The sequence below is a fragment of the Bombina bombina genome, chromosome 2 (genome assembly GCF_027579735.1).
Source record: "Bombina bombina isolate aBomBom1 chromosome 2, aBomBom1.pri, whole genome shotgun sequence".
Lineage (NCBI taxonomy): Eukaryota > Metazoa > Chordata > Amphibia > Anura > Bombinatoridae > Bombina > Bombina bombina.
In genome coordinates this window covers 486,445,950-486,473,617 of record NC_069500.1, presented here as the reverse complement: position 1 = coordinate 486,473,617, position 27,668 = coordinate 486,445,950, and the positions used below count along the sequence as shown (strand labels likewise).

Genomic DNA, 27,668 nt, shown 5'->3' with positions numbered 1-27,668 from the left:
TGTATTCAGACACTTAGTATAGAATCCCAGCTTGCATAAAGGGCTCATTTGTTACTGGTGACACTTATAGGAAAAATGTTTTTTTATTGAAAACTTAACGTTTTTTGAGGGACTTTAAGGGTCATTGTGGCTTATTTAAGGGTTATTAACCCACATGGCTAGTTTGGAAACACTTTGGTGTGTTTCTTTTAGGCCCCACTAACATTGAGTGAGGTGGGAGGGGCCTATTTTCGCGCCTCAGTTGCGCAGTTTCTTTTACACAGAAGACATCCAGCTGCTTCTCCAGAGGGTCCTGCTGTGTTTGAGGGCCTAAAAGAAGTTTTTTCCCCACAAATCTATCCTAAAGGGCAGGTAGGCGCCACAGCAGAGCTGTGGCAAGGTGCTGAACGTTTTTATACCGGTTTTTGACGTTTTGTCAATCCGGTTTTTACATTAAGGAGTTAATCTTTTATTTGGCTGGCTGTGCAAACTTACTAAGGCTTTATGATTCTACTTTAAAAATTTCGTAAAGTTTACTGCTTTTTTACACTGTTTTGCAGAGTTTGTGCATCTTTTTTTCTCTTAAAGGCACAGTAACTTTTTTTTCTAAGTATTATTTACTTTGAATAAAGTGTTTTCCAAGCTTGCTTGTTTCATTACTAGCCTGTTTAACATGTCTGACACCAAGGAAAATCCTTGTTCAATGTGTTTAGAAGCCATTGTGGAACCCCCTCTTAGAATGTGTCCCACTTGCACTGATATGTCTATAAATTATAAAGAGCATATTATAGCACTTAAAAATATAGCAATAGATGATTCTCAGACAGAAGGAAATGAGGGTTTGCCATCTAGCTCTCCCCAAATGTCACAACCAGTAACGCCCGCATCTCCCCAAGTGTCACAACTAGTAACGCCCGCACAAGTGACGCCAAGTACCTCTAGTGCGTCGCCTTCATTTACCTTACAAGACATGGCCACAGTTATGAATACAACCCTCATAGAGGTTTTATCTAAACTGCCTGGTTTACAAGGAAAGTGTGACATCTCTGGGTTAAGAACAAATGCTGAGCCTTCTGACGCTTTAGTAGCAGTATCCGATATACCCTCACAATGTTCTGAAGTAGGGGTAAGGGATTTGCTATCTGAGGGAGAGATTTCTGATTCAGGAAGGATGCTCCCTCAGACAGATTCTGATATGACGGCCTTTAAATTTAAGCTTGAACACCTCCGCTTGTTGCTCAGGGAGGTATTAGCGACTCTGGATGATTGTGACCCTATAGTGGTCCCAGAGAAATTGTGTAAAATGGACAAATACTTAGAGGTTCCTGTTTACATTGATGTTTTTCCAGTCCCTAAGAGGATTGCGAATATTGTTACTAAGGAGTGGGATAGACCAGGTATACCGTTCGCTCCCCCTCCTGTTTTTAAGAAAATGTTTCCCATATCTGACACCATGCGGGACTCGTGGCAGACGGTTCCTAAGGTGGAGGGAGCTATTTCTACTCTCGCTAAGCGTACAACTATACCTGTCGAAGACAGTTGTGCTTTCAAAGATCCTATGGATAAAAAATTAGAGGGTCTCCTAAAGAAAATTTTTGTTCATCAAGGTTTTCTTCTCCAACCTATTGCGTGCATTGTTCCTGTAACTACTGCAGCTGCTTTCTGGTTCAAGGCTCTAGAAGAGGCTCTTAAGATGGAGACTCCATTAGAGGATATTATGGATAGAATTAAGGCCCTTAAGTTGGCTAATTCTTTCATTACAGATGCCGCTTTCCAACTGGCTAAATTAACGGCAAAGAATTCAGGTTTTGCCATTTTAGCACGCAGGGCGTTATGGCTTAAGTCCTGGTCTGCTGATGTGTCATCAAAATCTAAACTTTTGAACATCCCTTTCAAAGGAAAGACCCTATTCGGGCCTGAACTGAAAGAGATTTCAGACATCACTGGAGGGAAAGGCCACGCCCTCCCTCAGGATAAAACAAATAAAATGAGGACCAAACTAAATAATTTTCGTTCCTTTCGGAACTTCAAGGGTGGTCCCGCTTCAGCTTCCCCTGCTGCAAGGGGAGTCTGCCCCTAGTAGGGGCAGACTCTCTCTCTTTGCTCAGGCTTGGGCAAGAGATGTTCACGATCCCTGGGCCTGGGATTCATCAGATTTCAGTCGGACAACATCACGACTGTAGCTTATATTAATCATCAAGGAGGAACACGGAGTTCTCTAGCGATGATGGAAGTAAACAAAATAATCCAATGGGCGGAGACTCACTCTTGCCATCTTTCAGCAATCCATATCCCAGGGGTAGAGAACTGGGAGGCGGATTTCCTAAGTCGTCAGACTTTCCATCCGGGGGAGTGGGAGCTCCATCCGGAAATATTTGCCCAGCTGACTCGGCTATGGGGCACACCAGAATTGGATCTGATGGCGTCCCGTCAGAATGCCAAGCTTCCTTGTTACGGGTCCAGGTCCCGGGATCCCCAGGCGGTACTGATAGATGCTCTAGCAGTGCCCTGGTCCTTCAATCTGGCCTATGTATTTCCACCGTTTCCTCTCCTCCCACGTCTGGTTGCCAGAATCAAGCAGGAGAGAGCTTCAGTGATTCTGATAGCACCTGCGTGGCCGCGCAGGACTTGCTATGCAGAACTAGTGGACATGTCATCTGTTCCACCGTGGACTCTGCCAATGAGGCAGGACCTTCTAATCTAAGGTCCATTCAAGCATCCAAATCTAATTTCTCTGCTTCTGACTGCTTGGAGATTGAACCCCTGATTTTATCAAAGCGTGGTTTCTTTGAGTCGGTCATTGATACCCTGATTCAGGCTAGAAAGCCTGTTACCAGGAAAATTTATCATAAGATATGGCGAAAATATCTTTCTTGGTGTGAATCCAAGAGTTACTCATGGAGTAAGATTAGGATACCTAGGATATTGTCTTTTCTCCAAGAAGGATTGGAGAAGGGATTATCAGCTAGCTCCTTAAAAGGACAGATATCTGCTTTGTCTATTCTTTTACACAAATGTCTGTCAGACGTTCGGGCGTTTAGTCAGGCTTTAGTCAGAATCAAGCCTGTATTTAAACCCGTTGCTCCGCCATGGAGCCTAAACTTAGTTCTTAAAGTTCTTCAAGGGGTTCCGTTTGAACCTATGCATTCCATAGATATTAAGCTTCTATCTTGGAAAGTTCTGTTTTTAGTAGCTATCTCTTTGGCTCGAAGAGTTTCTGAGTTATCTGCTTTACAGTGTGACTCACCTTACCTTGTTTCCCATGCAGATAAGGTGGTTTTGCGTACCAAACCTGGATTCCTTCCTAAGGTTGTTTCTAATAGGAATAGCAATCAGGAAATTGTTGTTCCTTCGCTGTGTCCTAATCCTTCTTCAAAGAAGGAACGTCTTTTGCACAATCTTGATGTGGTTCGTGCTTTAAAGTTCTACTTACAAGCAACTAAAGATTTCCGTCAAACATCTTCATTGTTTGTGGTTTATTCTGGTAAGCGGAGAGGTCAAAAGGCTACGGCTACCTCTTTCTTTTTGGCTGAAAAGCATCATCCGTTTGGCTTATGAGACTGCTGGCCAGCAGCCTCCTGAAAGGATTACTGCTCATTCTACTAGAGCAGTGGCTTCCACATGGGCTTTTAAAAATGAGGCTTCTGTTGAACAGATTTGTAAGGCGGCGACTTGGTCTTTGCTTCATACTTTTTCCAAATTTTACAAATTCGATACTTTTGCTTCTTCGGAGGCTATTTTTGGGAGAAAGGTTCTGAAAGCAGTGGTGCCTTCCGTTTAAGGTACCTGTCTTGTCCCTCCCTTCATCCATGTCCTAAAGCTTTGGTATTGGTATCCCACAAGTAATGGATGAATCCGTGGACTCGATACATCTTGCAAGAGAAAACAGAATTTATGCTTACCTGATAAATTTCTTTCTCTTGCGATGTATCGAGTCCACGGCCCGCCCTGTCTGTTTAAGACAGGTAGTATATTTTTATTTAAAAAACTTCAGTCACCTCTGCACCCTATAGTTTCTCCTTTTTCTTACTAGCCTTCAGTCGAATGACTGGGGGGGTGGAGCTACGGGAGGAGCTATATAGACAGCTCTGCTGTGGGTGCTCTCTTTGCCACTTCCTGTTAGGAAGGAGAATATCCCACAAGTATGGATGAATCCATGGACTCGATACATCGCAAGAGAGAAATTTATCAGGTAAGCATAAATTCTGTTTTTTTATTTTTTTTTTACTTTTTACTGTCTTCTTGGTTTCCTAGAAGCGAAGGCGTCCAACTTTAGGAGTTCAGCTAGACGATAAGAGGAAGGAGATGTTGAAAAAACATCCACTGAGTGTGTCTCTGGTTGTCAAGTGTAAAGGTGACTAACCACAGGAACTGTATGTAATGTTGGCGTACATGCAAACTGTGCTTTATCTAATAACAGTCTTATTTCATCATCTCGCAGATGGCAGTGCACTTCATCTGGACTTCTACTTTTTAATGAATCTCAATATCCTCACTGTTAAGGCCAAAGTTATTACAGCCATTGAGCTTTTAAGTGCCATAAGTGCAGGGTAAGTGATATGAAGTGTGTAAAATCTTCACCAAGGACAGGGAATCAGGCTTAAATCTAAAGAAAAGTTAAACCGTGAAGCATTATCCCCAAATTGGATGGTTGATTTGGCTGTAATGTACATCTCATTCTCTTTTACTAGGGAACTTTTAAATCCAGATTTAATGCTGAGCTGCCTTTATCCTGGTGATGATGGGAAGAAAACGCCAAATCCAGCCAACAGATACCAGTTTGATAAAGTAGGGTGAGCTATTTTGCATTATTTTACTAATTTCTACGAAGGCAAAGTAAATGAACAGTTGCTTGGTAATTGACCACCGCATAGAATAAAACATTCAGCTCTGACTGGGGCAGAGTAAGCTCTATAACAAGGGGCAGTCTAATTAAAAAAAATGTTTATGTCTTTACAGGATTTTGTCGTTGAGTGATTATATTTCAGAGCTGGGACACCCTTATTTATGGGTGCAAGCAATGGGAGGAATCGGCTTCCCCACAGACCAGCCTCAGGTAAAAAAATATTACAGTGAAAGTCAACTTTAGTATATCACTATATTTGGTTATAAAATACATTTAAAAATAAGTGAACTTTCATTTATGATTTTTTTCTAATTCTATTTTTAACCCCACTTCTTTACCTTTTAAAGCCACCAGACTTGTTCGCCATTCCTCCGCCCGGATGATTTTTTTCGGTGACTAATACCAATATAACAACTTTATTGGTCCCCCATGGGCATCAAAAACCGTTAGATCGATGCCCCCATTTTGAAATGCGCATGCGGCTATCCTAGAAGTTCATCCATGATCCGATGTGCGTTCATGATAGCCGCATGCGCATTTAAGTGCTAAAGAGATATCCCATGTATCGGAGCAGAGAACATATTATTGCGCATGCACAAAATATTGTACTCAAGAGAACGAGCACGGATAAATACATATAGAGCGGGTGGGGCCGCTCTTATGTATAAGACTGCTAAAGCCAGATCTAGCAGGGGGCGGAGAAAGCTAACAAAAGGTACGGAAAATAAAATATAAATGTTTTAATTCGGCATGAATAAAATAAAAAAAAAGTTAGCGACTATATAGGATTATAGTAGTAGAATCCATAGCGTTATTTGCAGATTTTAAATTGACTTTCACTTTAAAGCACTGTTCTATAGTTGGAATTATTGACTGAACAAATGTACACAATGTACAAGAAACCTAATATGAAGGGTATTTAAAACTGGTTGTACACGCCAAAATCTTAAATTATGTTTTTATGCTGTTTCCTATTATTCTGAGAATAGTCAAATGTTTTAGATAAATGTGTATCTTTCCAATCAAGTGGAATGACATGTATTCCTTTAGTGCTTTTCCTCACTCACAGTAGAACTCTATTTATCAATGCCACTAAATTAATAACAGCACAGAATATTTTTATTTTACTAAAAACAGAATCCATATTCCCTGGTTTATAAGGCCAAAATATTCTACAGACCTTATTTAACCCCATATTTTTGTATTACTAATCTTAGCTTATTATCCATTTAACCCCTGCAAATGGGTTAAGTACACAAAGTCCCCCTCAGGAGCCACAGAACGCTATAGTTCTCCAATGGAACATGGCCGTGATTGATAGCCACATGTGACTGGCGTTTGTGTAGCTCACCTGATGTATTCCGCTTGGCACCTGTGGAAATACCCAGACTGTTATTGGCTTTAAAATGTGGAATTTATATTTTTCACATACAGTAAATTCCCAGTTAACCGGCACCCATGGAGATTGGTAGATTCCGGATAAGTGTAGTTTCTGGTTGCTTGAGAGTTACTATTAACAATAGGCCTAACTAGGTTATATAACCCATACTATACTATAAACACTGTATTTAGTTGATGTTAATATTTAAATGCAGTAAATAAAAGCAAATTATTAATTAATATTAATTCTGCCTCTGTTCAGTCCCGGGCACCCAGTGGCAGCGTGATGTCTAATTATCAGACAGCCTTGTGCTCACAACTTTTAAGAGCAGTTATGTATGGTCTGATTTTATTAAAAGGGCTTGCTTTCACCTTTGAGATCCCACTATAGAGAAAGGAAGCAGCAGAGCAAAATTAGTGTTAATTTTAATGTACAGTATCTTTGATTTTTTTTTTTTCTGGTTGCTTGAGTTCTGGTTAACTGAGTTTTTACTGTATATTGATTTGGGGTTGGTTTTTGTGCGGGGGGGTTGGTTGTATTTTGATATTTTACTCAATATTATTGACCTATATTATTGAGATCATAGTAGTGAAGAAAAAAAAAAAAGATTGTCCTCTTTTTCCTGAGCACACTGTTTGCAGGATGTCTTGTTTCTTTCTATGGTGGTGATAGTCAACAAAAATCCTTGTGGAAAGTCATATCCTGGCCACCAGGAGGAGGCAAAGACACCCCACAACAAAGCATCCAATATCCCTCATACTTCCCTTTCCCTCCCAGTAGTTCTTTGCCTCGCAAAGGAGAAGGCAAGGATAGAGGTGTTAAGGATTTATTGAAGATTTATAGGGATATTAATCCCAACTTTTCCCTCAATGGATAGTTCCCGGAAGAGCGGGACCTAGGAGAGTACTGGCTGTGCAATGTAAATCTTTTCTATGGAGTTTTGGTCACAAGCCTACCACAGGTGTCGCTGGGATAGTTCCTCCTATCTGGCCATGAAGATGTACTCCCTCTGTATATCCTCTACTGTTAGTTACAGTCCAGGATGGGCAATCTATTGCATCTGCAGGTGGTTTTTAGGTTAAAATCAGTTGTCACACATTACAGGCTATTAGCACACTCACATAGAGTAATTCATAGCCCATATTACACAAGAATTAGTGTTGGTTGCTGATATTCTGTGTAATATTAGGATGTTTATTAGCCTATATAATCATATGTGCTATTTTTATGTTATTTTTTACATTTTACACTGTTGCCCTTTTAAGGACATTACCCCCTTAAGCTCTTATTATTACAGAGTGCTGCATGGGTGTAATTATCTGATAATGAAGGTGTTAGAACTAGTGTTTTGCATGTGCTTTTTAAAGCTTCCTCCTCCTTTAATGGTGACGACCATATTCCGGTACGGCCATGCTTACCTTCACATAGCGACTCTGCAGGAGGGGGTTAAATGCCACTGTACCTAGAGCAGGAGAGCTTTTTTTTTAAGGTATTTAGTATTTTCTTTGCTCAGTTAAACGTTTGGGACACTTATATCAGACGGTATAGCGGCACTTATACAGTGTGGTGATTCAGTATTCTATACATCTACTATTTAACTTATTTATGTATCGTTTGGATTTTAGAAGGTATTACCAGTGTACCGCAAATCTGTATTAACTTAATACTATTATGATCCATTATGGTATTACTTTTGTAATCATGTTGTTGTGGTATTGTATTACTGCATTGTATATCCTGTCACTTTTTGATTGTGTTACAGTACACCTTACTTTTAAAGGGACGGTATACACCAATTTTCATATAACTGCATGTAATAGACACTACTATAAAGAATAATATGCACAGATACTGATCTAAAAATCCAGTATAAAACTTTGTAAAACCTTACTTAGAAGCTCCCAGTTTAGCACCGTTGAAGGGCTGGAAAAACAAAAACTGCATATGAAAAGACAGATAACATAAACAGGAGCCAGCAGGTATCTGTAAGCGCACGTATACATCTGACACTGTGGGGCTTGGTTAGGAGTCTGAAAATCATCACAATGTTATTAAAAAAAATAAGCAAAACTATACATTTAAAAAAACACTCCCAGATGTGCTATATAAATGGATCATCTACAAAACATTTATGCGGAGAAGAATCTAGTGTACAATGTCCCTTTAAGATGCTTATGGCTATGTGCATTGCTTTTGTGCTTTACATGATTTCATCTTTTCTCTTGTAATTGATTCTCACCTTTATATGGGTCATAGGACTGTCCCCATTTTGAGGGCAGATCCACAGTTTTTGTCCTTACAACAAATAAAGGTATTCTCGTTATTAGTTTACTGTCTTACATTCTCTAAGGCTATGACTAACACTGTTTTACCAGTTTGCTCCCAGCCAGAGCCTTCTATTTATGGTGTTGCTTCACTTTGTTTTTACCTTTTTTATAGGTTTCTGACCTAATGTATGTATCTTTCATGTAATTAGCAAGAGTCCATGAGCTAGTGACGTATGGGATATACATTCCTACCAGGAGGGGCAAAGTTTCCCAAACCTCAAAATGCCTATAAATACACCCCTCACCACACCCACAATTCAGTTTTACAAACTTTGCCTCCTATGGAGGTGGTGAAGTAAGTTTGTGCTAGATTCTACGTTGATATGCGCTCCGCAGCAAGTTGGAGCCCGGTTTTCCTCTCAGCGTGCAGTGAATGTCAGAGGGATGTGAGGAGAGTATTGCCTATTTGAATGCAGTGATCTCCTTCTACGGGGTCTATTTCATAGGTTCTCTGTTATCGGTCGTAGAGATTCATCTCTTACCTCCCTTTTCAGATCGACGATATACTCTTATTTATATACCATTACCTCTGCTGATTCTCGTTTCAGTACTGGTTTGGCTTTCTACAAACATGTAGATGAGTGTCCTGGGGTAAGTAAATCTTATTTTCTGTGACACTCTAAGCTATGGTTGGGCACTTTGTTTATAAAGTTCTAAATATATGTATTCAAACATTTATTTGCCTTGACTCAGGATGTTCAACATTCCTTATTTTCAGACAGTCAGTTTCATATTTGGGATAATGCATTTGAATCAAACATTTTTTATTACCTTAAAAATTTGACTCTTTTTTTCCCTGTGGGCTGTTAGGCTCGCGGGGGCTGAAAATGCTTCATTTTATTGCGTCATTCTTGGCGCGGACTTTTTTGGCGCAAAAAATCTTTTCCGTTTCCGGCGTCATACGTGTCGCCGGAAGTTGCGTCATTTTTTGACGTTCTTTTGCGCCAAAAATGTCGGCGTTCCGGATGTGGCGTCATTTTTGGCGCCAAAAGCATTTAGGCGCCAAATAATGTGGGCGTCTTATTTGGCGCTAAAAAAATATGGGCGTCGCTTTTGTCTCCACATTATTTAAGTCTCATTTTTCATTGCTTCTGGTTGCTAGAAGCTTGTTCTTTGGCATTTTTTCCCATTCCTGAAACTGTCATTTAAGGAATTTGATCAATTTTGCTTTATATGTTGTTTTTTCTCTTACATATTGCAAGATGTCTCACGTTGCATCTGAGTCAGAAGATACTTCAGGAAAATTGCTGTCTAGTGCTGGAACTACCAAAGCTAAGTGTATCTGCTGTAAACTTTTGGTAGCTATTCCTCCGGCTGTTGTTTGTGTTGATTGTCATGACAAACTTGTTAATGCAGATAATATTTCCTTTAGTAATGTACCATTGCCTGTTGCAGTTCCTTCAACATCTAAGGTGCAGAATGTTCCTGATAACATAAGAGATTTTGTTTCTGAATCCATCAAGAAGGCTATGTCTGTTATTTCTCCTTCTAGAAAACATAAAAAATCTTTTAAAACTTCTCTCCCTACAGATGAATTTTTAAATGAACATCATCATTCTGATTCTGATGACTCTTCTGGTTCAGAGGATTCTGTCTCAGAGATTGATGCTGAAAAATCTTCATATTTATTTAAAATGGAATTTATTCGTTCTTTACTTAAAGAAGTACTAATTGCTTTAGAAATAGAGGATTCTGGTCCTCTTGATACTAATTCTCAACGTTTAGATAAGGTATTTAAATCTCCTGTGGTTATTCCAGAAGTTTTTCCTGTTCCTAATGCTATTTCTGAAGTAATTTCTAAAGAATGGGATAAATTGGGTAATTCATTTACTCCTTCTAAACGTTTTAAGCAATTATATCCTGTGCCGTCTGACAGATTAGAATTTTGGGACAAAATCCCTAGAGTTGATGGGGCTATTTCTACCCTTGCTAAACGTACTACTATTCCTACGTCAGATGGTACTTCGTTTAAGGATCCTTTAGATAGGAAAATTGAATCCTTTCTAAGAAAAGCTTATCTGTGTTCAGGTAATCTTCTTAGACCTGCTATATCATTGGCTGATGTTGCTGCAGCTTCAACTTTTTGGTTGGAAACTTTAGCGCAACAAGTAACGGATCATGATTCTCATAATATTATTATTCTTCTTCAGCATGCTAATAATTTTATCTGTGATGCCATTTTTGATATTATCAGAGTTGATGTCAGGTTTATGTCTCTAGCTATTTTAGCTAGAAGAGCTTTATGGCTTCTAAATCAACTCTACTTTCCATTTCTTTCCAGGGTAACAAATTATTTGGTTCTCAGTTGGATTCTATTATTTCAACTGTTACTGGTGGGAAAGGAACTTTTTTACCACAGGATAAAAAATCTAAGGGTAAAAACAGGGCTAATAATCGTTTTCGTTCCTTTCGTTTCAACAAAGAACAAAAGCCTGATCCTTCATCCTCAGGAGCAGTTTCAGTTTGGAAACCATCTCCAGTCTGGAATAAATCCAAGCCTTCTAGAAAGGCAAAGCCTGCTTCTAAGTCCACATGAAGGTGCGGCCCTCATTCCAGCTCAGCTGGTAGGGGGCAGGTTACGTTTTTTCAAAGAAATTTGGATCAATTCTGTTCACAATCTTTGGATTCAGAACATTGTTTCAGAAGGGTACAGAATTGGTTTCAAGATGAGACCTCCTGCAAAGAGATTTTTTCTTTCCCGTGTCCCAGTAAATCCAGTGAAAGCTCAAGCATTTCTGAATTGTGTTTCAGATCTAGAGTTGGCTGGAGTAATTATGCCGGTTCCAGTTCTGGAACAGGGGATGGGGTTTTATTCAAATCTCTTCATTGTACCAAAGAAGGAGAATTCCTTCAGACCAGTTCTGGATCTAAAAATATTGAATCGTTATGTAAGGATACCAACGTTCAAAATGGTAACTATAAGGGCTATCTTGCCTTTTGTTCAGCAAGGGCATTATATGTCCACAATAGATTTACAGGATGCATATCTGCATATTCCGATTCATCCAGATCATTATCAGTTCCTGAGATTCTCTTTTCTGGACAAGCATTACCAGTTTGTGGCTCTGCCGTTTGGCCTAGCTACGGCTCCAAGAATTTTTACAAAGGTTCTCGGTGCCCTTCTGTCTGTAATCAGAGAACAGGGTATTGTGGTATTTCCTTATTTGGACGATATCTTGGTACTTGCTCAGTCTTTACATTTAGCAGAATCTCATACGAATCGACTTGTGTTGTTTCTTCAAGATCATGGTTGGAGGATCAATTTACCAAAAAGTTCATTGATTCCTCAGACAAGGGTAACCTTTCTGGGTTTCCAGATAGATTCAGTGTCCATGACTCTGTCTTTAACAGACAAGAGACGTCTAAAATTGATTTCAGCTTGTCGAAATCTTCAGTCACAATCATTCCCTTCGGTAGCCTTATGCATGGAAATTCTAGGTCTTATGACTGCTGCATCGGACGCGATCCCCTTTGCTCGTTTTCACATGCGACCTCTTCAGCTCTGTATGCTGAATCAATGGTGCAAGGATTACACAAAGATATCTCAATTAATATCTTTAAAACCGATTGTACAACACTCTCTAACGTGGTGGACAGATCACCATCGTTTAATTCAGGGGGCTTCTTTTGTGCTTCCGACCTGGACTGTAATTTCAACAGATGCAAGTCTCACAGGTTGGGGAGCAGTGTGGGGATCTCTGATAGCACAAGGAGTTTGGGAATCTCAGGAGGTAAGATTACCGATCAATATTTTGGAACTCCGTGCAATTTTCAGAGCTCTTCAGTTTTGGCCTCTTCTGAAGAGAGAATCGTTCATTTGTTTTCAGACAGACAATGTCACAACTGTGGCATACATCAATCATCAAGGAGGGACTCACAGTCCTCTGGCTATGAAAGAAGTATCTCGAATTCTGGTTTGGGCGGAATCCAGCTCCTGTCTAATCTCTGCGGTTCATATCCCAGGTATAGACAATTGGGAAGCGGATTATCTCAGTCGCCAAACGTTGCATCCGGGCGAATGGTCTCTTCACCCAGAGGTATTTCTTCAGATTGTTCAAATGTGGGAACTTCCAGAAATAGATCTGATGGCGTCTCATCTAAACAAGAAACTTCCCAGGTATCTATCCAGATCCCGGGATCCTCAGGCGGAGGCAGTGGATGCATTATCACTTCCTTGGAAGTATCATCCTGCCTATATCTTTCCGCCTCTAGTTCTTCTTCCAAGAGTAATCTCCAAGATTCTGAAGGAATGCTCGTTTGTTCTGCTGGTAGCTCCGGCATGGCCTCACAGGTTTTGGTATGCGGATCTTGTCCGGATGGCTTCTTGCCAACCGTGGACTCTTCCGTTAAGACCAGACCTTCTGTCGCAAGGTCCTTTTTTCCATCAGGATCTGAAATCCTTAAATTTAAAGGTATGGAGATTGAACGCTTGATTCTTGGTCAAAGAGGTTTCTCTGACTATGTGATTAATACTATGTTACAGGCGCGTAAATCTGTATCTAGAGAGATATATTATAGAGTCTGGAAGACCTATATTTCTTGGTGTCTTTCTCATCATTTTTCTTGGCATTCTTTTAGAATACCGAGAATTTTACAGTTTCTTCAGGATGGTTTAGATAAGGGTTTGTCCGCAAGTTCCTTGAAAGGTCAAATCTCTGCTCTTTCTGTTCTTTTTCACAGAAAGATTGCTATTCTTCCTGATATTCATTGTTTTGTACAAGCTTTGGTTCGTATAAAACCTGTCATTAAGTCAATTTCTCCTCCTTGGAGTTTGAATTTGGTTCTGGGGGCTCTTCAAGCTCCTCCGTTTGAACCTATGCATTCATTGGACATTAAATTTACTTTCTTGGAAAGTTTTGTTCCTTTTGGCAATCTCTTCTGCCAGAAGAGTTTCTGAATTATCTGCTCTTTCTTGTGAGTCTCCTTTTCTGATTTATCATCAGGATAAGGCGGTGTTGCGAACTTCTTTTGAATTTTTACCTAAAGTTGTGAATTCCAACAACATTAGTAGAGAAATTGTGGTTCCTTCATTATGTCCTAATCCTAAGAATTCTAAGGAGAAATCTTTGCATTCTTTGGATGTTGTTAGAGCTTTGAAATATTATGTTGAAGCTACTAAGTCTTTACGAAAGACTTCTAGTTTATTTGTTATCTTTTCCGGTTCTAGAAAAGGCCAGAAAGCTTCTGCCATTTCTTTGGCATCTTGGTTGAAATCTTTAATTCATCTTGCCTATGTCGAGTCGGGTAAAACTCCGCCTCAAAGGATTACAGCTCATTCTACTAGGTCAGTTTCTACTTCCTGGGCGTTTAGGAATGAAGCTTCGATTGATCAGATTTGCAAAGCAGCAACTTGGTCCTCTTTGCATACTTTTACTAAATTCTACCATTTTGATGTATTTTCTTCTTCTGAAGCAGTTTTTGGTAGAAAAGTACTTCAGGCAGCGGTTTCAGTTTGAATCTTCTGCTTATGTTTTTCATTAAACTTTATTTTGGGTGTGGATTATTTTCAGCAGGAATTGGCTGTCTTTATTTTATCCCTCCCTCTCTAGTGACTCTTGTGTGGAAAGATCCACATCTTGGGTAGTCATTATCCAATACGTCACTAGCTCATGGACTCTTGCTAATTACATGAAAGAAAACATAATTTATGTAAGAACTTACCTGATAAATTCATTTCTTTCATATTAGCAAGAGTCCATGAGGCCCGCCCTTTTTTTGTGGTGGTTATGATTTTTGTATAAAGCACAATTATTCCAATTCCTTATTTTATATGCTTTCGCACTTTTTTATCACCCCACTTCTTGGCTATTCGTTAAACTGAATTGTGGGTGTGGTGAGGGGTGTATTTATAGGCATTTTGAGGTTTGGGAAACTTTGCCCCTCCTGGTAGGAATGTATATCCCATACGTCACTAGCTCATGGACTCTTGCTAATATGAAAGAAATTAATTTATCAGGTAAGTTCTTACATAAATTATGTTTTTACTGTTTTAGTTTGCTGCTAGAAGCAGAACCGCTGTCTGGGGCACTAATCCCTTCAGTGGGCAAAGGCTGCACAGGTTTTGAGTTTTTAGAACAATTACAAATGTATTTCAAAATTGATCCTGTCTGCCATCCAGCTCTCATTGGCAGTACTAAATGTTTGAGTTGAATGGGATTGTTGTTTTCCACCAAGAAAGTGCATATTCTCAGATTTTGAGGATTATGTTTTAGTTCTCCATATCTGAGGGTTAGGCTGCTAGCCTTGCTGCTTGTCAAAACAAAGGCTGTGCTCTCTGTCAAGCCTATATTCAGTAAAGGAACCTGAGTAGGAATATTTTGCCCTTTATTCTAGGTGCATAAGTTGTTTGTTGGGGCTAATGTTTAAGATCTAAACATTTTTGTTTTTCTGTTTTCAAACCTGTTTATTATTACAAATACTGGATTTAGTGCGCCCATAGCATCTCAGATTGGATGATATCTTTTATGGTGATGCGTTTGTTTTATTTATTCACCTTACTGCAAACAATTTGGCCTTGGCTGTTCCTGCTAGTTGGGGCCTATGGTTTTTTCAGGGTCTACTCTTAAAGAGTTTTTTCTTGTTGGCCTTAATCCTACTCCCATTCCTTTCTTCACTCATTGCCGTGCAATGGTATACTTTGCCTTGTGAGTGGATGCTACAGTTTTTTTCATACCTTGTTCCACTATTATATTTTTACTTGTGAAAGGATACTACAGTATTCACCATATCTTGTACTACTGGTGTTTATTGCAGTGCAATTGTATACTTTTAATTGTGAGTAAGTAGTACATTATTTTCCATATATTGTACTTCTGTTATTTGTGGCAATGCAAGAGTATTCTTTATTAATGAGTGGATACTACAGTAGTTTCCATATTTGGTACTGGATATAAACACAAAGAGAGTGCAGAAGAAGGAAGAGTGGAAACTCATGCTTTTACCAGCATTTTGCTTCGGCGTCTCTCCTGGAGCTGAAATGACTGCTAAACTCAGCGGTTCTAATCAAACTATGCAACAAGAAAAAAGAAGGGGAACTTTTTTCCTGTTTCCATTTTTGATACTATTGTTTATTGCCATGCAAGAATATACATTTACTTGTGAGAGGATAATACAGTATTTCCTTTTATTGTACTACTGTTGTTTTTCCATGCAATAGTAGAATTTTGCTTGTGAGGACACTACAGTATCCCATATCTTGTTCTACGGTTATATGTTGCTTAACATTGTTATACTTTTGCTTGGGAGACATATTTCAGTATTTTTCTTGCTGTACCCTTTTGTCTATCATAGGCATGCACTAGTATACCTCTCCTCCTGATTTTTCAGGATATCCCATAGCTTTGGGATTCTGGTGTGTGTGTGTGTATGTATGTGTATGTATGTATATATGTGTGTGTATGTATGTATGTGTATATATATATATATATATATATATATATATATATATATATATATATATATATATATATATATACACGTTGATTGGAGTAGCCGTGTTAGTCGAGAGATTTAGATATCAAAATAACAAGAGTATTGCATTGAGCAATGATACTTTTTTTTATTGGACTAACTATACATTTATAAGTTGACAAGCTTTCGGAAGAGTTCCTTCCTTTATCAGACTTGAGATATATAGATATATATATATATATATATATATATATATATATATATATATATATATATATATATATATATATATATATATATATATATATATATATATATATATATATATATATATATATATATATATATATATATATACGTGTGTATGAGCTCTGTAGCAATCCAAGGGTTGCAGGTTCGATCCCCGGCGCGGTCCACTCAGCCTTTCATCCTTCCGAGGTCGATAAAATGAGCAACGCCTTGAGACCCTTACGGGTGATTAGCCGCGCTTTACAAGTACATAACATACATACTAACTATATATATATATATATATATATATATATATATATATATATATATATATATATATATATATATATAGGCAAAAAGAGTCAGTTGCACTCTCACAAACAGTTCTCCAAGGGCCAGGGTGCTAGAGTAGTTGAAATGTAGCAAAACAGGAAACAGCACTCTCTGGACTTAAGTAAAAAACAAGTAGTTTATTCAGTTACCTGATGCTAATTAACCATAATGATCTGGTTTCTTTGATGTCATTGTTGCATTGGTAAATGTATTTACTTTGAACTGGTTGCTTGGTTGCTATGGCAACCATTTTTGGCGGTTTTTTGCACTAGGGGGAGGGGTTTGTGTATGCTTAAATGTTTGTCTCACTTGTATGTTGTTGGTCTGATGAAGGGGAGCATTCCCCGAAACGTTACTGAATAAACTACTTGTTTTTTACTTAAGTCCAGAGAGTGCTGTTTCCTGTTTTGCTATATATATATATATATATATATATATATATATATATATATATATATCATGTGTGTGCACTTTACAAGTACATACATACAAGTACATACATACATATACATATATGTGTGTGTATATGTATGTATATATATATATATATATATATATATATATATATATATATATATATATACATACATACGATATAAAAAGTCTACACACCCCTGTTAAAATGTCGTCATGTTTCTGTGATGTAAAAAAATGGGACACAGATAAATCATTTCAGAACTTTTTCCACCTTTAATGTGACCTATAAACTGTACAACTCAATTGCAAAACAAACAAAAATCTTTTAGATGGAGGGAAGTAAAAATAAAAAATAAAATAATATGGTTGCATAAGTGTGCACACCCTTAAGCTAATACTTTGTTGAAGCACCCTTTTTGGGTATGAGTCTATCAGCATGGCATATCTTGACTTGGCAAGCTTTTCCCACTCTTCTTTGCAAAAACACTCCAAATCTGTCAGATTGTGATGGCATCTCTTGTGCACAGCCCACTTAAGATCACCCCACATATTTTCGATTGGATTCAGGGCTCTGACTGGGCCATTCCAAAACTTGAATCTTCTTCTGGTGAAGCCATTCCTTTGTTGATTTGGATGTATGCTTTGGGGCGTTGTCATGCTGAAAGATGAAGTTCCTCTTCATGTTCAGCTTTCTAGCAGAAGCCTGAAGGTTTTGTGCCAATATTGTCTGGTATTTGGAAATGTTCATAATTCCCTCTACCTTGACTAAGGCCCCAGTTCCAGCTGAAGAAAAACAGACCCAAAGCATGATGCTGACACCAAAATGCTTCACTGTGGGTATGGTGTTCTTTTGGTTATATGCAGTGTTATTTTTGTTACCCTTACCCAGTGAGCATGGACAGGTTAATGTACAACCTTGATGCTGTAGGTTCCCACAGTGTCAGTCTGTGAACCTGCTGTGCTATTCTGCTGTGGTCTATATGCTTTGCATGACAGCACAAGGGGCTAGATTCACCCTTTACTTTCCTTTGTGCTGTATTTTATATAACTGTGTTTAATATGTTATTATGTTACTACCCACCCCCATTTAAATATTGTATTCTTTGTTACACATGACAAAGGCTGAAGCTTTCCAAACTGAGTTAATGGGATATTCACAATGGCCTGGAAAGGGTCTACAACACCATTTTCTGAATACTGTGCATAGCCAAATAACTTTCAGCCTTTGTTATGTATATACACACACATACATTTATTAAAGTTAAAAAAATAAACTGGCTCCCAAGCATTTTGGTTGGCTCCTAGACTTTGCTGAGCCCTGACTTACCTGTTACCCTACATCGTGCACCGCACTGGAGTTCAGGAATGGGGAAGAAATTGAAGTAGAGAGAGGAACAATGTAAATATTTACATTGAGAAAGAACTGAACAGTGCCACCTACAGGTAGAAATGAAAAGTGCAGGCGCAAATTTTATTTTAACTGCCACTGACTGCTCTGTTCTTTCTGCAGACATGAGGCATTTTCTGCAATAAGATCGCACATTGCAGCATGTTCTGCCTTGGGGCTCGAAGGTCTCAGGGAGTTTGATCATCTCTGGAGGAGAGGCTTCCAATACAATATCTAGAAACTGTTTCGTTCATCACGTACCCGTGTTACACTGGCGATGACAGAGGTTTGTTTCTGCTGGCAAATTTCTTCAGCAAGGAGAGTTCATCAATTATTTTCGCTCTCTCTCAGCATTCAGTATCTTGTTTCATCAACACGGTGCATCTTTACTGACTGTCTTTCTATTTACAGACTTTTTCTCTGTAAGATTAAGAATGTAGGTTTGTTGTTGAATTTTTTTATTTATTTATGAACTACAAAAAACAGTTTTGGGCAGTCTTCTCTTGCTTGTTGCTTTTTACGGCTGTCGTGACTTAAGACAGCTTTTGCTACCTTCTGCTTCTTTATTGAACCATTGCTTCTCGTAACTAACTTGGAGGCGTCAGTTGTCGCTGTTTAGGTATTTCAACCCTTTGAACCCATTCTGTGTGTCTGTCTTTAGTTTTCAGGGATCAAGTATTGGTGAACCACAATTGCGAGGTTGTGGTTTGGTGCTGTGTACATACTTTCTCAATATCTTATCTTTTCAAGGTGTTTGCCTCGGCTGGGCTGTTTGTTGGAAGAAAGATTATAACGCTGGTGGTTGCTGGTAAATGGGTGCCTGCCTTTCCTTCTTTCTCACCCATTTTACCTTCATGAACTTTACAGTTTGGGTATTAGTTCATGACTATGCTAGACAAGTAAGGATTTTCGTGGACTATCACCACCCTAGAAAGAAAAGATAATTCATTCTTACCTGATAATTTCCTTTCTTTCTAAGTGGTGGTAGTCCACAAACCCGCCAGATTTTTCCTGGTTGGCGGCAGTTCTAGTTTGCACCTCTTTACCTTATTATCTTTCTAACTTCTTCCTCCTAGTCTTGGCTATATGTCCTACTGGGGGGAAATGGAAGTAAGAGGGATATTTTGAAGCTTTGTTGTGGGGCGTCTTTGCCGCCTCCTGGTGGCCAGTAGATGAATTCCCACACGTAAGGATTTTTGTAGACTATTACTACCAAGAAAGAAAGAAAGAGAGAGAAATTTATCAGGTAAGAATAAATTGTTTTTTTCCCCTACAGCCTTCAATTGCGGCTGACAACAGTCTTAGTGCCAGTCACATGGAAAAGACCATCAACCTTTTAAGGTCCCGGTTGCTCTCCCGCCTCTCTTTGCATCGGCAGTTTGCCTCTCTGGGTAAGTGTCTAAAGTAATATTATTTCTATCTGTAAGCAATGCTAACAATAATTTTATTATGATTTGTTTTTATTTTAGAGCATGGAAGTATCCCAGTATCTTCAGAATGTCAGTCCCTGTTCCCAGCCAAAGTGGTATCAAAGCTGACAAGGTGGAATGTCATCACCTATGAGGATTATCTGGTGAGTGTAATATTTCCTTAGATCCTTGTCTAGAAATCAGTATGTTAAAATACATATGACATCAGTGACACAATTTACAATCGGAGAAACTCTCTACAACATATGTGATATCATTTATTATCCTCTATGTATGGAAACGTTTATTTTTTCTTCTTTCAATTGTAAGGTAAGAAATACATTAATGCAATCAAATACTAGTATTATTTTTTTTATTATTTGTAAATGTACCAGCGTGCATTATTCTTGCTACTTGTAACACACAACTTACTCATTCAAAATAATGAAATGCTGTAATTTTTCTAATTTGTACAACGTTAACTGAAATATAGAATTTTTACTGAATATTATCATTACATTTGTATGAATCTGTTATGTATTTTGTATCTATAGTAACTATATACCTATTTAACTGAAGCTAATCTCCAGTCATCATATAAAAAGTATAGATCATAATCCTATAATATAAAAGCCCAAGTGTGTTTGTCCGAAGCTGTCATGCGCAGTAGAGCATGTGCGAGGGCAAACACACCCACCTGGCCTTCAACAGATTGACCTGGCATCTGCCAAGTGCTGACCGGTGTTGGGGGCGTGACATGGGCGGGGTCGGGAGTGACACGGACGGGGACAGGTGTGATGTGGCATGGGTGGGGCCGGGTGTGACGTTGGCGGGGCCGGGCTGGCGTGAGAGAGCTCAAAAGAGGGGGGATAGAAGGAGAGCAAAAGACAAAGAGGAGGGGATAGAGAGAGTGAAAGAGGGGGGGATAGAGAGAGTGAAAGAGGGGGGGATAGAGAGAGCGAAAGAGGGGGGGATAGAGAGAGCAAAAGAGGGGGGGATAGAGAGATCAAAAGAGGGGGGGATAGAGAGATCAAAAGAGGGGGGGATAGAGAGATCAAAAGAGGGGGGGGATAGAGAGATCAAAAGAGGGGGGGATAGAGAGATCAAAAGAGGGGGGGGATAGAGAGATCAAAAGAGGGGGGGATAGAGAGAGCAAAAGAGGGGGGGGATAGAGAGAGCAAAAGAGGGGGGGGATAGAGAGAGCAAAAGAGGGGGGGATAGAGAGAGCAAAAGAGGGGGGGATAGAGAGAGCAAAAGAGGGGGGGATAGAGAGAGCAAAAGAGGGGGGGATAGAGAGAGCAAAAGAGGGGGGGATAGAGAGAGCAAAAGAGGGGGGGATAGAGAGAGCAAAAGAGGGGGGGATAGAGAGAGCAAAAGAGGGGGGGATAGAGAGAGCAAAAGAGGGGGGGATAGAGAGAGCAAAAGAGGGGGGGATAGAGAGAGCAAAAGAGGGGGGGATAGAGAGAGCAAAAGAGGGGGGGATAGAGAGAGCAAAAGAGGGGGGGATAGAGAGAGCAAAAGAGGGGGGGATAGAGAGAGCAAAAGAGGGGGGGATAGAGAGAGCAAAAGAGGGGGGATAGATAGAGCAAAAGAGGGGGGATAGAGAGAGCAAAAGAGGGGGGATAGAGAGAGCAAAAGAGGGGGGATAGAGAGAGCAAAAGAGGGGGGATAGAGAGAGCAAAAGAGGGGGGATAGAGAGAGCAAAAGAGGGGGGATAGAGAGAGCAAAAGAGGGGGGATAGAGAGAGCAAAAGAGGGGGGATAGAGAGAGCGAAAGGGAGGGATAGAGAGAGCGAAAGGGAGGGAGAGAGAGAGCGAAAGGGAGAGAGAGAGAGCAAAAGGGAGAGAGAGAGAGCAAAAGGGAGAGAGAGCAAAAGGGAGAGAGAGCAAAAGGGAGAGAGAGCAAAAGAAAGGGAGAGAGAGCAAAAGAAAGGGAGAGAGAGCAAAAGAAAGGGAGAGAGAGCAAAAGAAAGGGAGAGAGACAGCAAAAGAGAGGGGGAGAAAGGGGAGAGAGCAAAAGAGAGGGGAGAGAGACAGCGCAAAAGAGAGAGCAAAAGGGAGGGGATAGAGAGAGAGATCAAAAGAGTGGGAGACAGACGGCAAAAGAGAGGGGGGAGGGAGAGCAAAGGAAAGGGGGGAGGGAGAGCAAAGGAAAGGGGGGAGGGAGAGCAAAAGAGAGGGGAGATAGAGAGAGCAAAAGAGAGGGGAGATAGAGAGAGCAAAAGAGAGGGGAGATAGAGAGAGCAAAAGAGAGGGGAGATAGAGAGAGCAAAAGAGAGGGGAGATAGAGAGAGCAAAAGAGAGGGGAGATAGAGAGAGCAAAAGAGAGGGGAGATAGAGAGAGCAAAAGAGAGGGGAGATAGAGAGAGCAAAAGAGAGGGGAGATAGAGAGAGCAAAAGAGATGGGGGGAGAGAGCAAAAGAGAGGGGGGATAGAGAGCGAGCAAGGGGTGGAACAGCTGTACTGCAAAAAATAGCCCGTGTACACGGGCTTTAGGACTAGTAATATATATAAGTGTATAATCTAGCTTGAATTTAACATGTTCTAAGCTAAAGATTTTTCCTATTCTGTGTGTATGAGGATATGTAAGAGAATAAAAAGGTATTCCGGAATAAATACTGGTAATTGATGTTATATTATTATAGTAAATGTATATACTGTACCTGGTAGTGTAGTTTGCGCATGTTCTTTTATTTAACATATCAGTTTAGGAAGGGTTTTAAGGTAGCCAGTTAGGTGGCTTTAAAGTGATGGTAGTCTAGCATGCCTATTGGCTAAGAGGTAGGAATGTCACCTCATTGAAAAACTGAAGCCATGGTGAAAAAAAAGGTACCTATTCATCAGTTTGTTTTTAAACTGATGAATGAAGGTCGCATTTATTTTTAGTGATGGTAAATCCTACCGTTTTTAAACTCCAGAATGTACCATCACTTTAACTCCACTTAACGGGACATAGAACAAGTTTGGATAGAGACAAAATAATATATGTACTGTAATTACTTTACCTGTAAATTTAAACTGCAGTGCCTCGCCATTAATCCAGCAACAGCTGCCTGCACAGGAAGTCTTCCTGGGCAGGCAGCTGTTGCTGGTTCCAGATTCTATTTGAAGTTCTACCTCCTAAGGACGCCGCAACTATCAGAGCGAGCCCTGCCAAGCAGGGTAAGAAAATACAAACCACCTTACTATATACAATTCACGGATATACCGCTACATTATACAAGGTGAAGGAATACTTTGATCTAAAGGGACATTTGAAAGTTCTTTTTTTCCTGAATTAAAGCCCCGGTATAAGCTACCACGTTGGGAGAATCCCAACTCAGAAAGAGTCAATCAGTTACTCGCACAGTTCGAAGGGACATCCCTATAAAAGACGTTTTATATTTTTTACTCAGTCGCATTATTACACAGTTTTGAAAGTGTTGCCAATAAAGTGCACAGTAACCACAAATCAAGGTCAACATTATATGCAACCTAATAATACGTGGAATATATACAATGTGAGATTTTAATTGATACTTCAAACATTTATATAATTTTTTTATTCCGCAAGAATTTATCTCTATATATCTTTATCATATGATGTATTTATATGTGCATTTCCAATCAGATATCTGACAACTATCAGTGATCAACGTATTATCTATTGACTTGTTTAATAAATTAAATTTTATTTTTCTACCATATAGAACACAAGTTTTCTTTGTGAACATCTTAATTGCAATAAGTTTACATCTATTTCATTATTCTTTATCTTTTATTATTATAACTTTTTGGTGATAGTTTGTTAGACACTAAATTTGGTCTCATTATTTAAAAAAAAAACTCCTTCTCTTTGTCCAATTTTTGGTGCATATCTGTGAGAATTTGCAACTATTGAGGTTAGCAATTCTGTTTTCAGTAAACAGTCTGATATACACACACCCCTTTTCTGTCCACTCCGATTTTTTGGAGGAGGCCCATTCTGGGTCGGAGTCCGTGTCATCTAAGCCTCCGGCGGCGGAGGAGCCTGGTTATAGGTTTAGGATGGAGAATTTGCGCTTTCTGCTACAGCAGGTGCTTGCTACTCTGGAGGTTCCGGAACCCAAGATACCAGAGGAACCTGCGTTTTTCTAAGCTTGACAAGGTATACGAGGACAGTGTAGTACCTCGGTCCTTCCCGGTTCCTGTTTAGATGGCTAATATTATTAAGAACGAATAGGAGCGATTAGGTTTAAAAAACTGTTCCCCGTTCCGGACTCTCAGCTTGAGCTGGGGGGGACCATCCCTAAGGTGGATGGGGCTATCTCTACGCTCGTGAAGTGGACGACTATTCCCCTCGAGGATAGTTCGTCGTTTAAAGAGCCAATGGATAAAAAGCTGGAAACTATGTTGAGAAAGATGTTTCAGCACACAGGGTTTGTTTTTCAGCCAGCAGTGTCCGTTGCTGGAGCTGTGACATGGTATGAAATGGTCGAGGGGGAGACATCCATCGACGAGATACAGGAGAAGATTAAGGCGCTGAAGATTGCCAATTCTTTCATCTGTGATGCCAATATGCAAATTATTCACCTGAATGCTAAGGTGTCAGGTTTTTCTGTGTTAGTGTGCAGGGCTCTGTGGCTAAAATCTTGGTCTGCAGACATCACCTCTAAGTCAAGGCTGTTGTCCCTGCTTTTTCAAGGGAAGATCCTGTTCGGTCCAGGTTTGGATTCAGTCATATCCACCGTTACGGGTGGCAAGGGTACTTTCCTACCACAGGATAAGAAGGTTAACCCTAAGGGATCTACTTTTCGTCCCTTTCGTGCGGACAAGGCCCACCGCCAGCAGCCCGCCGCAAAAAGCGGACCAGTCCAAGGGATCTTGGAAACCGGCCCATTCTTGGAACAAGTCTAAGCAGAGCAAGAAGCCTGCCGAGACGAAATCGGCATGAAGGGGCGTCCCCCAACCGGTCTCCGAGTCACTTAGGGGGCAGATTATCTCTATTCTCAGACGCATGGTTGCAGGACGTTCAGGACCCCTTGGGTTCTAGAAATGGTCTCCCAGGGTTACAGGATAGGGTTCAGATCCCATCCGTCAGAGTGCAGATTCCTCCTGTCAAACCTGTCTTCAAGACCGGAGAAGAGAGAGGCATTTCTAGTGTGTGAGTGTGTGTGTGTGTGAGAGATCTCGCCTCTCTCTGGGTTATCGTACCAGTACCCCTAGCAGAAAGGGGTCTAGGGTACTATTCCAACCTTTTTGTGGTCCCAAAGAAGGACACCTTTTGTCAGATTCTGGACCTAAAGTGTTTCAACAAGTTTCTGAGTGTTCCATCGTTCAAAATGGAAACAATCAGATCGATTCTGCCCCTAGTTCAAGAGGGACAGCTAATGACTAGACTTGAAGGACGATTACCTTCATGTGCCAATTCACAGGGACCACTTCAGGTTCCTAAGATTTGCGTTTCTGGACCAACACTTCCAGTTTGTGGCCTTTCCTTTTGGTCTGGCGACGGCCCAGAGTGTCTTCACGAAGGTTTTGGGGGGCGCTGCTTGCAATGGCCAGATCCAGGGGCATTGCGGGGGCGCCGTACCTGGACAACATCCTAGTTCAAGCGCCGTCGTTCGGCCTCGCAGAGGATCATTCAAGGGCTCTTCTTCTGCTCCAATCTCACGGTTGGAAGATCAGCGCAGGAAAGAGTTCCCTGGTTCCCAGCAACAGGGTGGAGTTCCTGGGCACGATAATAGACTCTATGTCCATGAAGATATTTCTCACAGACCAGAGGCGCAGGAAGCTTGCGTCCACCTGTCTTGCCCTTCAGTCCTCCACAAGCCCGTCGGTGGCTCAATGTATGGAGGTGATAGGTCTCATGGTGTCAAGCATAGATATCATCCCATTTGCCAGGTTCAATCTCAGACCTCAATTGTGCATGTTGAGACAGTGGAACGGCGATCATTCAGATCTATCACAGCTGATATCCATGGATGCTCTGACTCGGAACTCCCTCTCTTAGTGGATTCGTCCGGAGCAACTGTCCATAGGGACATCCTTCTTGCGGCCGTCCTGGGAGATTGTGACCACGGACGCCAGTCTGAAGGCATGGGGAGCTGTTTGGGGTGCCAGGATGGCACAAGCAAGATGGTCCAGGGAGGAGTCTCTCCTTCTGATCAACATCCTAGAACTACGAGCAATTTACAATGCTCCGAAGGCTTGGCCTTCTCTGGAGATGGTCAGTTTCATCAGATTCCAGACTGACAACATTACCTCAGTGGCTTATATCAACCATCAGGGGGGTACGAGGAGCTTCCTCGTGATAAGGGAGGTGTCTCGGATTCTGGAGTGGGCGGAGGCCCACAACTGCTCGCTCTCAGCTATTCACATTCCAGGTGTGGACAACTGGGAAGTGCACTTTATCAGCAGACAATCCTTTCATCCGGGGGAGTGGTCTCTTCACCCAGAGGTGTTTGCGGAGATTTGTCACAGATGGGGAGCGCCGGAGATGAATCTCATGGCGTCCAGACTCCACTGCAAGCTACCTCGATACGTGTCTAGGTCCAGCCTTGCTTACATTTTTCCACCGTTACCACTTCTACCTCCGTAGTGGCACGCATCAAGCAGGAGCGGACCCCGGCCATTCTGATTGCTCCTTCGTGGCCGTGGAGGACGTGGTTTGCGGATCTGGTGGAGATTTCATCCTCTCCGCCATGAAGGCTACTCTGTTGCAGGGATCTGCTGTCACAGGGCCCTTTTCAACATCAAAATTTCGATTCTCTGAGGCTGACTGTGTGGAGATTGAACGACTAGTCTTAGCCAAGAGAGACTTTTCTGAAAGTGTGATTGATACTTTAATTCAGGCAAGGAAGCCAGTCACGCTTCGCATCTACCATAAGGTGTGGAGGACTTACTTGTCCTGGTGTGAGAAGCATGGATACCCTTGGCATAGGGTGAAGGTATCCAGGATGGTTTGGAGAAGGGTCTTGCCGCTAGTTTCTTAAAGGGACAGATTTCGACTTTATCTGTTTTGTTGCATAGGAGACTCGCTGAGCTCCCTGACATTCAATCTTTTGTTCAGACTCTAAAGACAGGCCTAATTCTAGTTAGACAGTCGGCTCCACCTTGGAGCTTAAATTTAGTCCTTAAGGTTTTGCAGAAGGTTGCAATTGAACAGACATTAAGATTCTGTCCTGGAAGGTTCTCTTCCTGTTGGCTATTGCATCGGCACGCAGGGTATCTGAACTAGCTGCCTTGCAATGTGATCCTCCTTATCTGGTGTTTCATGCGGATAAGGCTGTACTTTGCACCGGGTTGGGGTTTCTCCCCAAGGTGGTGTCTAACAGTAACATCAACCATAACAACAATCAGGAAATAATTGTTCCTTCTTTGTGTCCTAACCCTTCTTCAAAGGAGAGGTTACTTCATAACCTGGATGTGGTTCGTGCCTTGAAGTTCTATCTTCAGGCTACAAAGGATTTCAGACAGTCTACATCTCTTTTTGTGGTGTATTCTGGGAAGCGCAGGGGCAAAGGGCCTCTACTACTTCTTTGTCTTTTTGGTTTTTGAGACCTCTATGGAGCAAATGTGGAAGGCGGCTACCTGGTCCTCCTTACACACTTTTACAAAGTTTTACAAATTTGATGTTTTTGCTTCTGTGGAAGTTGTTTTTGGGAGAAAGGTCTTGCCGGCTGTGGTGCCCTCTGATTAGGGTCCGCCTTTTCCCTCTCGGTTTCATTCAGTGTCCTCTAGAGCTTGGATATGTGTTCCCAATAGTAATGAATGAAGACGTGGACTCTCCTCCCCTTTAGATGGAAAACATAAATTATGCTTACCTGATAATTTCATTTCCATCGAGGGGAGGAGAGTCCATGGCTCCCTCCCGTGTCTCCAGTGGGCGGGCCTAAATTTTGTTCATCTTCTGGCACCGTTGATATACCCTGATATTTCTCCTACTGGTCCTTGTTCCCTCGGCAGAATGACTGGGGGATGAGGGAAGT

The 27,668-nt window shown here is 40.8% G+C and overlaps 1 protein-coding gene across 3 annotated transcripts in view; it reads left to right on the top strand.

Annotated features, from left to right (window-relative positions):
• The window catches only part of THOC5 (THO complex subunit 5), a 53,774-nt gene that overhangs the window by 19,286 nt on the left and 6,820 nt on the right, over positions 1-27,668 (top strand). For all 3 annotated transcript variants that reach the window (XM_053702184.1, XM_053702181.1, XM_053702183.1), the window contains 6 exons: positions 4,234-4,333; positions 4,421-4,529; positions 4,671-4,772; positions 4,939-5,035; positions 19,588-19,702; positions 19,781-19,884. In XM_053702184.1, the coding sequence (XP_053558159.1) occupies positions 4,234-4,333; positions 4,421-4,529; positions 4,671-4,772; positions 4,939-5,035; positions 19,588-19,702; positions 19,781-19,884 (627 nt within the window). The remainder of the gene's footprint in view (positions 1-4,233; positions 4,334-4,420; positions 4,530-4,670; positions 4,773-4,938; positions 5,036-19,587; positions 19,703-19,780; positions 19,885-27,668) is intronic.